At 40.7% G+C, this 13,610-nt stretch overlaps 1 protein-coding gene across 11 annotated transcripts in view; it reads right to left on the reverse strand.

Moving 5' to 3' along the window:
- Slc38a9 (solute carrier family 38 member 9) overlaps window positions 1-13,610 on the reverse strand; it is a 78,436-nt gene that overhangs the window by 27,465 nt on the left and 37,361 nt on the right. For all 11 annotated transcript variants that reach the window (XR_013044752.1, XR_013044751.1, XR_013044750.1 and 8 more), the window contains 4 exons: window positions 9,100-9,270; window positions 5,413-5,472; window positions 4,034-4,225; window positions 1,785-1,892 (listed from right to left, as the gene is read on the reverse strand). Coding sequence is in view for 8 of the 11 variants with exons in the window: in XM_016002214.3 (XP_015857700.1) it covers window positions 1,785-1,892; window positions 4,034-4,225; window positions 5,413-5,472; window positions 9,100-9,270 (531 nt within the window). In the remaining 3 variants the exon portion in view is untranslated. The remainder of the gene's footprint in view (window positions 1-1,784; window positions 1,893-4,033; window positions 4,226-5,412; window positions 5,473-9,099; window positions 9,271-13,610) is intronic.

The raw sequence follows: 13,610 nt of genomic DNA on the forward strand, positions 1-13,610 counted from the left end.
TTCTAGACTGCTTGGTGACTGAAGAAAAGAAAGAAAGCAGTCTTTCTAAAGCAACAGTAGAATCGAGCATTATTTTCTCATGATTAGTTTTCAAGATCTTTTTGTAACTTTTATTCCCCTGGGGGAATCTTTGTACTGTCAACTTTTTGGTACTTCGTGTTTTCTGCGGGCATTGGTCACACACTGGGGGCATTTTCTGACTCTAGATCTTCTTCCTTGGTGAAAAGGCTGAAACTTCCCCAGAGACACTTTGCCCCCAGCAGATCCTTTCTTGGGGATGGGCAGAGACAGGTCACAAAAACCCTCAGAGATCGTGGAGCTTGGCCTGGCACAGACCTGGCACTTGAGGCAGATTTTCAACTGTCCCACAGATAGGTCCACAATCTTGCTGTCTTCTTGCTCCAGATAGCGCTTCCACATTAAGTTGGCTCTATCATCATGACTTAATTCAGGTTCTTCATGCAGAACCCCTCCTTGGAGAGGTGGAGAGGGAACTGGACCCCTGGCCAGAATTGGAGGTGCCCGGCGGCCTCGTCAGTTGATTTCAAGGTGCAAGCGCTCCCTGAGGAGCTTCAGGAACTTTTGGGCATCCTGCTGGCTGTATCCAGAGAAGGAGGCAACGTATTTATGGAAGACAGCCCGGAATCCAGGAGGATTCACAGCTTCACAGGAGTCAGAGTGCCAGACGCAACTACATCTGCGAAGCTTCTGGGCTCGGTCTCTCTGGGCATCTCTTGCTGGAAGTTCCTTCGAAGACAAAGTCTCCAAGAGGCTTGTGCTGCTCAAACACTATAGCACCGCGTTCAGGAAACAAGTATTTTCCAGATTTCGGAGGCCAGCATGGTAACAGCCACTTTTTAATCTGTCTTCTTATTTAGTATGATTCATTCATTCATTTATTCATGGTTTTATTGGTGCTTTTTAAAAAATGCCCTCTATATTTTAATTTGGGTGAAACTAAATTGCCACATTATAATCAGGAGGAGAAATGAGACAGGTGCAAAAATCCATTTAATAATAATAATCTTGCTGGGCAGTGGTGGCGCACGCCTTTAATCCCAGCACTCGGGAGGCAGAGGCAGGCGGATCTCTGTGAGTTCGAGGCCAACCTGGGCTACCAAGTGAGTTCCAGGAAAGGCACAAAGCTACACAGAGAAACCCTGTCTCAAACAACAACAACAACTAATAATAATAATGATAATAATAATAATCTTAACCTGAAAAAACAATAAAGTTACTGAAAAACCTATAAGGGGAACAATGACTTTTCTTTTCTCTTTCTTTTTCTTTCTTTTTTTTTGAGACAGGGTCTGGACTGGAACTCACAGCAGTCCTACCCAAGTACTAGGGTTGAAAGCATGCCCAGCCAGGAACAATGATTTAAATGAGCAGTATTATCAACATGCGTAACAATGTTCTAAGTCTCTGACATTCTAAGCATGTGTTCCTTAGAAAAGTCTAGAGAATAAGTTTTTGATTTTTCAAGTGCATTATAAATTAAATGGGCTTCAAGTGTCAAGTCGTAAATGGTAAGAGCCCTGGTTATCCCTAGTTGCCAGAAATACCAACTACAGCCCTGTTTTGTTTTATTTTATTGTTTTTCTGAGGCCCAGGCTGGCCTAGAACTCAAGGCAGCTCTTCTGTCTCAGTCTCCCACATGCTGGAATTGGCAGGTGAGAGCCACCACATTAACCTTGTATTACCTGTTTTAAACTGACAGTTCAGAGTAGTTAACTTCAAACACGTTATTGTTATTCAGTTATTTCTTATTTTGACAAACTCACCTGGTACAAAAAATTCTGTTGGCACAAACCAGTGAAATTCCAGATGGAATCCTAAGCGAATAGCCTTCAGGGTGACAAGGAAAATCAAATAGAGGACGGACACCGTACCTGTACGGGACAGACAAACAAACCCAGAGACCACTTATCACCTTTGCGTATCTTACAGACTGCTTTAAAAATCAGGACTGGAGAAATTATCTTCATTAATTTTATTTATTTAAAAAAAAACCCAGCTAGATTCTAAAGAAGAAAAATTAGCCTTGTGAGTTATCAGAAAATGAAACAGGAAAGTAAGCCTAAGGAGAGCCAGATCAAGGAACCTCTAGTGCTCACTGAAGGGGAACTGTTCAGTTAACTCAGGGATTCAGCGCGGGCAACAAGCAGACTCCATTACGGAACTGTCAGGTATACAAGAGAACAAAACCATGAAGCCAGCTGACTCTGTTTTAGGTGTTGAGAGACACGCAACACACTGGAAAGTCTGTCCAGTTAACTTGAAATGATAAAGAAAGAAAAACATTTGAGAAAGTGGACAAATGGGCCGGCAGCTCCGTGAGGCTCTGCCATAGTTTTTACTGGTGCAGAAATGAGAGGACTGTTATCCTTTAGCTAAAACATGTTTCTTGTAGTACTGGGAATCAAACTGAGAGCCTCGTAAGCACACAGCTGGGCAAATGCTCCCTCGGGGAGCTCCATCTCCAACTCCAGGTTATTCCTCCTGCAGAAGTAGATCCGGTCATTATGGAGGCAGTCAGACCTGTTTCTGGATGCCCCTGGATGCTACTGCTGTGAGGAAGTCACAGTTGGAAGAGGAAGGAAAAGGACGGCAGCAGAATGTCTTCAAGTCTGGTTGGAAGCCTGAGGACCACGGACGGGGTCTCGCTGAGCAAACTCTCTGTAAGTTCACACGCTTGGAAAGACTTGTTCCCCTGGAAAGTCAGCAGCGAGTCAGGAAAGCACAGTGAGCTCTAGAAGCTGGACCGCGGGTTTAGAGATTAGCCCATTCACAAAGGTGAAGACAGAAGGCCGGGCTTCCGGAACAACTCGATTTCTCCCTGTGTTCATGCTGGCTTACAGCATCCTGCTCGGAGGGAGACAGACAGAGAGACCTGTCTGTACCCTTTCCTTTCATCTCCTGGGAAGCCAGCTACGTCTGGGTTTTGTACCTCTGAGTTCCCTGATATGATGGAGAGTCTGGTTATTGTGCACTACAGCTGCCCACCGGGAGAGCCTTTGAGGGGAGCTAAAATCCTAACAAGTCTTTGTAAGTGGTTATCTCCAGATTTCCTTTAGTTAACCAGATCTGAGCTTTCACTGAAGGTCTTTTTGTAACTTAAATGGGGTCAGAACATTCCTTGGGAGGTTTCTGTAAAACAGGAGACACATACAGAGGTCTATTCCTTTAGGAGGCAACTGTGCTAAGAAACAAAAATCAAGGAAGAGCGCAAAAGCAGGATAAACCTAAGAAGCCAAGTCAGGCTGGAGTGGAGCGCAGTGCGAGAGCATGTTGGTTGCCCAGGAGGCACAAGGCCTCTGTTTCTTTTTGTTTGCTTTTAAAGCATTGGGTTTGATTCCCAAGACCACATGAAGGAAAGAAGGAAAGGAAAGGAAAGGAAAGGAAAGGAAAGGAAAGGAAAGGAAAGGAAAGGAAAGGAAAGGAAAGAAAGGAAGGGAGAGGAAGAAAGAAAAATGAATGAATGAATGAGAAAAACTTAGCACAGGATATCTCTTATGTTTAAAGTTAGATGACAATTCTGTGCCATACCTACCCCCCATCTCTGTAGTCAAGGATGACCTTGAACTCTAGCTCCTCTGCCTCTGTCTTCCAAGGGCTAGGATTAGTGGCATGTGTCGCCCGCCTCACTGCTATGAAATACTCTTAGATGGAATACAGGGAAGGACCTTTCTGTAGCAAGTGCCAGTGCTTTCATACTTTAAAACCGAGGATTCCTGCAATAGCCATCCTGATGTCTCCTCCTGAGACCTTAGTCTATCTCCTCCAGCTGAACTCTCACCGGAGTGAGTTGTTCAAGGTTAGAACGGGAAACCATCATATCAAGAAACCCCCCAAAAGGCAAAAGGAACCCGAAGTGGTCATGTCCATTTTTCTGTGCCAAACTTTATAGAAAAACAAAAAGCAACAAAATCCAAGTATCATATGAATGAACAAATGAAGTAGATATGAACAGCCGGGAAGGTTACGCTCTCCCCACTCACATGCCCCCAAGTCCCACAAAGCAGCGTCTTACCTAGGATATTAAATTTGGAAAAAAACGAAGGCGATTTGAAGTTGAGCAGTGGCAAGAGGAGCCCTATCAGGTACAAGGGCACCGTCTTGGACTTACTCCACCACTTCTCAAACTGCTGCACCTCCGTGTCGTTGTAGAGAATCAGGGAGCCGTTGTTCGGGTGGCCGCCGCTCCCCGCGCTGGGACAGATCACTGCAAAAGTAAAGTGCCACGACAGAGGTTAGACCACACAAGCCAGGGTTAGATCACTGTGCCAGGGGCTGGCGCCTGCCTGCTCAGCTCTTAGCACCAACTTCTGGAAATGGGTTATATAGGTGCTGTGGGAATCTTTCCCCTAAATATAAATAGTGGAAGGTGAGGGAATCTTAATTAGGACCAAGAGAAAGATCCCATAAGGTGCTCCTGGGCCCCATTGCTGGACAGAAAATTTTGGGCTTATGGTATCTCAGTAATATGAGATGTATCACGCAGAGTGATTGTTGGTACCAATAACCATACAAAGGTCTAATAGCAGACCTTTCTCTCTTAACATTTGCATTGGATTTATTGCTTGTGTGTGTGCATGTTCATCACAGCACACGTGCAGAGGTCAGAGGACACCTGGCAGAGGCCTTCTCTTCTACCATGGAGGTCTGGGGACTGACCTCGGGTCATCAGGCCTGGCGGTAAAATACCTTTACTTACTGAGACACTTCACTGACCCCTTTTCTCTCTTTTTTTTAGTAACAAAAAAATCTATGTGTTAGGGAATTAAAAGCAGAAATCCATGATCACTAGTGAAAAACTGAAGAATTTGGAGTGTGGCAATCCAAAAGGATTCTGGAGTTTACCCGACTTGCAGAAGCCCAAGAGTCTATTTGACAGGCTGAGGACTGCGAAGTCTGGAGAGGTGTTGGTCTTCTCCTTCTCTGTGGCCCTCCCCTCCTTTCTGCTCTCTCAGCACCTGCTTCTGTAACTTACTTGCTCTGCACTGACAGGCTGCAGTGTGTGAAGGTCAGAGGGCAACTTGCAGGAGCAGTTCCCTCTCCAACCCCGTGGGTCTGCGGGGTCAAGCTCGGGTTGTCAGGCCTGTTACCCCCGGATCCATCTCCCCAGGCTCATTTTCACGCTCTTTTTCATTTACCCCCTTATGGTGCCCAGGCGTAACCCCAGTGCTCCTCACATGCCATGCAGATGCACTACCACCAAATCACACTCATTTATTGTTAACAAATGAATCCATTCTGAAACATCCTGCCAATAATTTTATAGCAACCCAGTAACATAAGAACAATTTTTCCCCGACCGCTTACTTAAATTGTGGTCACATGTTCTATTGTTAAATTGTTTTGGGAGCAGGATTGGGGACAAGGAAACAAACTGAATTCCAAACTACTTACCAGAGTTGCTATTATTAGTGTTCAGTATAGTGTCTGTGTCATTAATGTGATGAATAAAATCTAAAAGTTAAAGACAAACATATAGTTAAGCAATGAATGAACCATGCCAAATCCCATCATCATCTAAGGTCTTTTGTTTATAAAAATGGTTATTTACTGTATCTAATATTATTGAGTACACTGACCTCAAGCTTTCTTAGTTACATAATTTCACTTTTAGTTTTCTTTGCCTACAGGAATGATAATGTCATTTACTTCATAGGCCCATATGGAAAAAAAATTACATAATCCAAGGTTAAAAAAAAAAGCTACCTGAAAGACTGAATTAATGGTAGTTAAAAGGTCTGGAGGAAGATAATGCATACAATTTTTTCGTATACTTAACATTAATTTACAGAAGTATAGCTACATTTTATGTAAAGCTCTCAAGTATGCCAACAGGGAAACCAACCAGCATACATGGCCAAGCCCATTTGGAAAATCACTTAACGTTTTCCTAAGGCACAGTACATACTTCTACAGAGTTAAGGCTGTATAGTGACGACCAAGCTTGTAAGAACTGCTGAGGTCGATGGAAGGACACAGGTAAAGGCACGTGCTGCCAATGCCCGAGCATTCCTGCCATTCCACAGTGAATGTGAGGATGGGTAAACAGTGTGCTAGGTCTGTCTGTCGGTTTTGAGACAGGGTCCTGCTTTATACCTTAAAAAAGAAAAGAAAAGAAAAAAAAACTACAGACATAATAATATTTGAATTAGAGTAGTGGGGGACACCATGGCTCATGGTTTCTCAATGGGTGTGATAATGTTACCAAGGAGAAGAATTCATTCCTGAGGGGAGAAAAAACTTACTTTTTAAAAATATAATGTTCAGATACACACTTTATAAATGGTCTATCTATGATGGTAAATTTTCATTGGAGGGACAATTAGAATAAAATGTCTAAAAAGGTGCTCTCAAGGATTAATAAATTTTTTTTAAGTGGAGGAGTTAGAAAATATAAAAATATAGGAGATGCCAGCCCACCATCCAGGGAGCAGCATGTAATGGCACACAGGTAAAGCCACAGAACACGTGGCGACATATAGATTAATAGAAAGGGGCTGAGTTTAAGTGTAAGAGCTAGTCAGTAGTGAGCCTGAGCTAATGGCTGAGCAGTTTTAGTCAATATTAAGCCTCTGAGTGATTATTTTATTAGTGGCTGCAGAACAGCGGGTGAGAGAGATGTGTCTGGACCATGCGGGGTTGGACCAAATGGGACACAGAAAAACTTCAGCTACATATTACAGACTATTCGAGAACAGTACAATGTTGACAGCTGATAGGGCTAAGTGAGAGAAACATGTGGATTCTTTTTCCTTAGTATGTATGTATGTATTATGTATTTATTTATTTTGGTTTTTCAAGACAGGGTTCCTCTGTGTATCCCTAGCTGTCCTGAAACTCACTCTGTAGACCAGGCTGGCCACGAACTCAGATCTGCCGGCCTCTGCCTCTTGAGTGCTGGGATTAAAGGCGTGCGCCACCATCACCCAACATGTGGTTTCCTTATATTGTTTTGTTATTTTGTACACATTTGAATTTTTTAATAATAAAAAGTAAGTGTTGTATAACAAATTGAAACTACATTTACAAAACCAAATTAAGGTATCAAGCAAAAAGTGTTTCTAAAGTACATAAGACTTTTACCAAGAAAAACATTAAATAGAGACTTAAACTATGCTATGATCATGGGTAGGAGAACTCAGCATCCTGGTACAGTTTCCTCCCACACCAATAAATCTAATGCAATTCTTATTAATCCTAAATCAATATCCTAATAATATTGATTATGGTATGTTGACTGAAAATTCAATGTAACATCAGTCAAAAATCTAACTATATTGCTTTAGAATTTGATAAGTTGATTGATTCTAAAAGTATATAAAAGACTTATGAACCTTAATGTAAAAACAAAACAACAACAACTAAAAATGACTAATTTGAAAGTAAAATTAAAAAAAAAAACCACCCTGAATACAACACCATATGAAAGTGAATACAAGCCGGGCGGTGGTGGCGCACGCCTTTAATCCCAGCACTTGGGAGGCAGAGCCAGGCGGATCTCTGTGAGTTCAAGGCCAGCCTGGTCTACCAAGTGAGTTCCAGGAGAGGTGCAAAGCTACACAGAAACCCTGTCTCGAAAAACCAAAAAAAAAAAAAAAAAGAAAGTGAATACAAGCCATTCAGATGTTTACAACACAATGGTAGACATGAGGCTAGTGCATGGTCAGAATTTGATCCCGGAAACACAAGTGGCGGAAGGAGAGAACATAGTCCTACAAATCCTCTGACTTCCATACGTGAGCCCTGACACGTGTGTATCCACGCACACACATACACACATACACACGTACACACACGCACACACACACACACACACACACACACTACAAATAAATGCAAACAAAGCTTAAAATCAACATCCTTTATCCAAGTTAAAAACAGTATAAAAAGCACTTGGGTTGAGTTGTTAATACCCTCTTCAGAATTCTACAGCTGAATTGGGCGGGTAACAGTTCTGTGGTCCAGAAATAATATATCATCTAAATTTCATTATTCTACTGTTTTCTACTTTTAGTTCCTAATGTTTCAGTGACTAAAATCTGTTTACTGTTCAAACACCAAATTCTTCAACAACAAATACCAGTGAATTTCATAAACTTTTCTGTTTCAGTACTAAAGTGTTGTAGAAATACTTTATACTAGTTAGAGACTTAGAAGAATCACCACTTACTAACAGTTAACGCAGTCGGAGGTCACGCACCCTGGCGTGGGAGTTACTGCTGCTGTTTTGCTGTGGACATGATGGGCCTGTGAAACTGCCTTCTACATAACTGTGTTTATGTTCATAGACTGGCGCTGCTCTCAGCTCTGGCCAGAGACGCTGCTTTTTGCAGTGGTCAGTGGTAACTGTGGAGACTCCTAACTGGCCAAAGGACTGAGAATAAATGACTGTTGGTTGCCCAGTCGTAAGTGGGACAACTATAACTAACACCTCTCCATGGTTCGGGGAACATTCTGGAAGAGGAACCAGAAAAAAAAAAAACCAAACCCTTAGGAGCCAGAGGAAGTCAGGGCACTGCCTTCTGGGAATGGCGTGTTTTTGCATTCTTGAACTCACAACAGTTGTGATATCTTCATAAGACTGGGCTTGTCGATAACTTTCATGGAGGGCGGAAGGGCTCTTGGGGCCCACCCCTTCACGAGAATACATATGCAGGTAACCAGTGACGGGGAGGGAGGGATATTGTTGTCAGCGGCGCAGGCGCAGACGTTGCTTGAGCGCGTCTGCTCCAGCAAACCAGCTTACACCCGTGTTCGTGTGAGCAACCCTAATGAAACGTGGAAGTAAAAGGGAGCTGGTTGGGAAGGGGAAGGGGACTAAAGGGAGTGGAGGGGAATGAGAGCCTAACAGGAAGTGAATATGATTGAAATACACTATGAAAATGTCAGAATGAAACCCATTGTTTATGTAAAAAAATTAATGGTTATACACAGGATTTTTGAGGTCCTGAGCATAGAAAAGCTGAATCAAGCATATTACCCAGGGTTATATAACGCTTGACATATAAAAATGTAAGGCGGAACTAAAATATTACAATGCTATTTGTGGGTAACTTTGTTAAAGACTACATCGATACTTACTAAAAATAAACTTTCCAGTATTAAAAAGAAAATTAGACATAAGCACCCAATAAACTATCATTGCTCCAATGAGAGACACCAAGGAGAAAAGGAGACTTGACCATTGTCCAAAGGAGCCAAAATAATGTTTGCAGACATCTGGATATTCCCAGGTAGTTGTGTCCGATGTACCTAGATAAAAGTGAAAGAGAAAGAATAAGACTAGATATTGTCACACATTCAACATTTATGATTTGTATTCCCTCAATCAACTCAAAATAGTTAGCAAAAGATTATGGCTACTTTACCAACAAATACAAGAATGCACTATGGAAAAATTAGCAATAAATGTTGTAAATCAAAACAAATGTGATTAGTGAAATAGTATAATCTGAAAAACAGCATCATAACTTTTTATAACCAAAAAGAGCATGTGATAACCAAGAGTAGGAAAACTAATTAGTCAAAAACAGAATACTCTCTCTTTTTAGTTTTTTGTGATGGTGTCTTGCTGCACAGCCAGGCTAACCCCAAATTTACAGCAATCCTCATGACTCAGTCTCCTAGATTTCTGGGATTGTGGCATAAGCCACCTTGTTAGCTCATTTAAAACACTACTTAACAGTTAAACACTACTTAGCAACATGAAGGAAACTTGTCTTGAGTCCTATTTTATGCTACAAGCCAATTTAAATTTTAGGTAACTGAGTTAAGAATTTAAAAGTAAAGCTAGGCATGGAAGTGAACACTTGTTAATTCCAGACTCCGGTATGCTGAGGCAGGAGAATGTGAACTCAAGGCCAGCCTGGGCTACACAGTGAGTTTGTGAACAATCTGAACAAGCCAAACATAGCAAGACGAAACAACAACAAAAGATTAACAAATTAAAGTCAGAAAATAATACAGAAACCCAATATGAAAGGTTATATTTTTATCAACTCAACAAGAAAGAGAACGTGCAAGAGGGAAGACAGAAAGGCTTATGAAAACCATTTGAACACTGAGGGAGAAAGAAATTTGTAAGAAATTATAGATAAAAAAACTAAGTTCAATATCAGATAAATTACTTAGCAGAACTAAAAAAGCACTAGGGAACTTGGGGATAAGTGGAAAAAGATACAAACAAATGACACAATTAAAGAAGATCACACCACTTTGCAAGCATAAGAAACAAAAACTGGGAACACACAAAATAATGGCTGGCTTCAAAACAGCCTACTGCTAATGTACAGCTAGTACTCCTGGGAATTAGCACGGCTCTTAGAAAGAAACTTAAATTTAGCCATTGCCGTCTCCCTTCTGTGTTTTGAACCAGGGCTTGAGCCCATGTAGCTCTACACAAGCTAAGTCTGTGCTCCACCACCGAGTGCATCTCCAGCCCACACTTTTTTTTTCTTTAGTGGTCAAAATTTAAAGAAAATAATAAAAATAAAATCCACAAAATATGTATAAATTATTTTTAGAAGAGTATTTCTTAGAACAGCAAACAACAGAGGACATTGTACATGTGTTACAGTACACAATCAATCAACCAACTAAACAACAAACAAAAATAATAATGGTGACTGCAACCCATAAAGTTCCCTTAAAAAAAGTGATGAACTGGAAGACTTGTAATTGTAATAAAACATACTAGATGATAAGAAGACCACAAAGACGTGTATAAAAACACAAAAATTATTTGCTTTTTCATGGTTGGGTTATTGTAATAGCAATTTGTCCCCATATTTTGGGACAGAATAAGAATAGAGGTAGGTATAACGTAAGATTATGCTAACTGCCGTCAAGTTATAGTCACTTTCTCCACGACTGCATGGTTTGTACTGCTGTAAGTTAATTGCTGTGTGCTGACTAAGCAGGAGCAGTTCTATAAACATCAAGTGAACACAGCAGCCAGTACATGGCAGAAAGCAGCGGTGGACGCCGGCACTGAGCAGGGCGGTTTGCATCTACATGAACACCACTAGTTTGGACGAGCAGACGGCTCAGTGGTGAAGGTGCCGCTGCTAAACCGATGACCTGAGTCAATCCCTGGATCCACATGATGGAAACAAAGAACCAACTCCCAAAAGCTGTTCTCTGATCTCCACACACGCTGTGGCACTCATACGCCCACACACATATACAAGCATATACACCCCCCACACAATAAATCAATGTAATTGAAAAGAGAGTTTTAGAAACAATGACAGTTTCATGAACAATTCCTTCAGCCTGGTGTAGTAGTAGGTGCTATACTCCTGCTAGAGTCTGTGAGTAGGAGGTGGAAGGACCACATGAACCTATTGGTTTGAAAAGAGCCTGGGCAACACAGTGAGATCTCTCTTAAAAACAAACAAACAAACAAACAAACAAACAATAATTGTGCCAAGCACTCATCTAGTTTGGGGGGGGGGGTCCAGTGTGATTGTCTGCCTGTCTCTCCGTGTGTATTATATAAGTAGGACTAATTAGGTCCTAAGTACAGTCTGCCTCCCCCCAAATCTTTTCCGTTCTATTCTAATAGCATTCATACAGACATTGGGGTATGAGAATAAAAAGAAACAACCACAAAGGAAAAACTTTCTGGTCTATAAATGTCCAATTACGAATGGACTTTGAAGAATAGACAACAAGCTTATTTATGGGCACAGCACAGAAAAAGTTCTTCATGAATGATGGGCGATAACCACCTCATGTGACTCTTTCAAATGTCCTCTTGACTACCTGCCCAGATGATTTCTGGTAATGACCTATAACTTTTTGATATATTTCTTTTAAGGTTTTTATATCTTCTGTAATTGATCAGGAAAATCTCAATCACTAGTTTATGTGCACAGTCAACCTGCTAAATTTTCTTCTAATATCTTTATGGCTTTATTTTTTTACATTCAGTATGAATGCCATCTGGAATATATTTTTATATAAGGTGTCATACAGTGTTTTCCCCCCAATTGATACTTAGTTTAACAGACACCAAATAGAACATATTAAACTCATAAACCCGAAATTTACATTTCCTTGTCCAGTCTAGTTTTTATAAAGATTACATTTTTTTTTAATTTCATGTGTATGGATGTTTTGCCTGTGTAACATGTATATACCTGGTGCCTGAGGCTAGAAGAGGACATTTGATCCCCAAGAGTTACAGACAGTTGTGAGATGTCATGTAGGTACAGGGAATTAAACCTGGGTCCTCTGGAAGAGCAGCAAGTGCTTTAACCACTGAGCCATCTCTCCAGCCCTTCCCCTCTGTTTTCTTCCTATTTCTAAGATAGCAGCTTTCTGCTTTATTAGAATGACTTTAGAGTATGTTTTAATAGCTGGTAAGTCTGAGTCTTTCATACCGCTTCTTTTTTTTTTTTTTTTCTAATTTTCCTGGCTGTGTTTGAAATGGGACTGAATTTATACATTTGATTTTCTGCGGTTTACAATAGTGAATCTTCCAAACCACACGGTATGTTTTTCTTACTTGTGCGGTTTAGTTCTTGGGTTTAGGTAGTTTGTATTTTTCCCTCACCACTTGTGTTCTCCTCCTAAATTCTGTAAGTCCCATAGAGTTTATTGCTGTGGTGAATGGAACAATGTCCTTTGCACTGTAGTTCTAGCTATTGATTCTTGACTTCATATGCAGTCAACTTTCAGATTTTCATTAATTCTAATTGTACTAGCCAGCATTCTAATACATTTTTTTGTTATGATGTCTTTTCCAGTTTTTATATTAGTTCAAAATTCTTTTGCTGTATTTGATAATATCTCAAAAAACACTATGAGTAATTATGAGCATCCCTATGCTTTCTTGAGTTAAATGGAAATAAATTTAAGGATTTGATCACTGTAGAATGCTGCTGGTCCTGGTTTAGGAGTAAACAGTCTTTAACTTGTTAAAAGTAGTATTTTCCTTAGAGCTTTACTAAGAAAAGGAGGCTGAATGCCATCAACTGCCTTTTTAGGGGTGTCTATTGATATAACCATGGATTTTATGTTGGGTTTCTTAATTCTCGCCTCATTGGAGTAAGCCCTATTTTAAACACAGGATATTATTTTTGTACATCAATGATTCTATCAAATAATATTTTGTAACTGTTTTTCTTTCTTTTTATGTCCTGTCAGGCTTTGCTTTAGGGTTTGTTGACTTTGTAAAACGAACTGATGCAAGTTCACCCTTTTAAATGGGAGCGGTTAAGAAGCACAGGCATTACCTGTAACAGAGCGGGCACAGGAGAGGCCATGTTCCCCCTGCACAGGCAGCCTGATGTAAGATCCATACTTACTGCATGTGTACAAAGAGCTCTTCCCATTTCAGTCAGAACCAAAACTGCAGAAACCAAAGCTGAACAAACTCAACTGGAAACTTGAATGGCTTTTGAACAAGACTTCTCCCAAGACTTTAAACAATACTCCCCAAGTGACTAAGACTAGGTTTAACTAAAGAAAGAGGCTGCAAACTAAATGTTGCTTTGAACATGCTAATAAGACTGAATGGATAATACACATCTGTCAAGTCCTAAAAGTACTTATATATGTTTTTGCCTTTTCTTTCTTTCTTTCTT

Source organism: Peromyscus maniculatus, chromosome 15 (genome assembly GCF_049852395.1).
Source record: "Peromyscus maniculatus bairdii isolate BWxNUB_F1_BW_parent chromosome 15, HU_Pman_BW_mat_3.1, whole genome shotgun sequence".
NCBI lineage: Eukaryota > Metazoa > Chordata > Mammalia > Rodentia > Cricetidae > Peromyscus > Peromyscus maniculatus.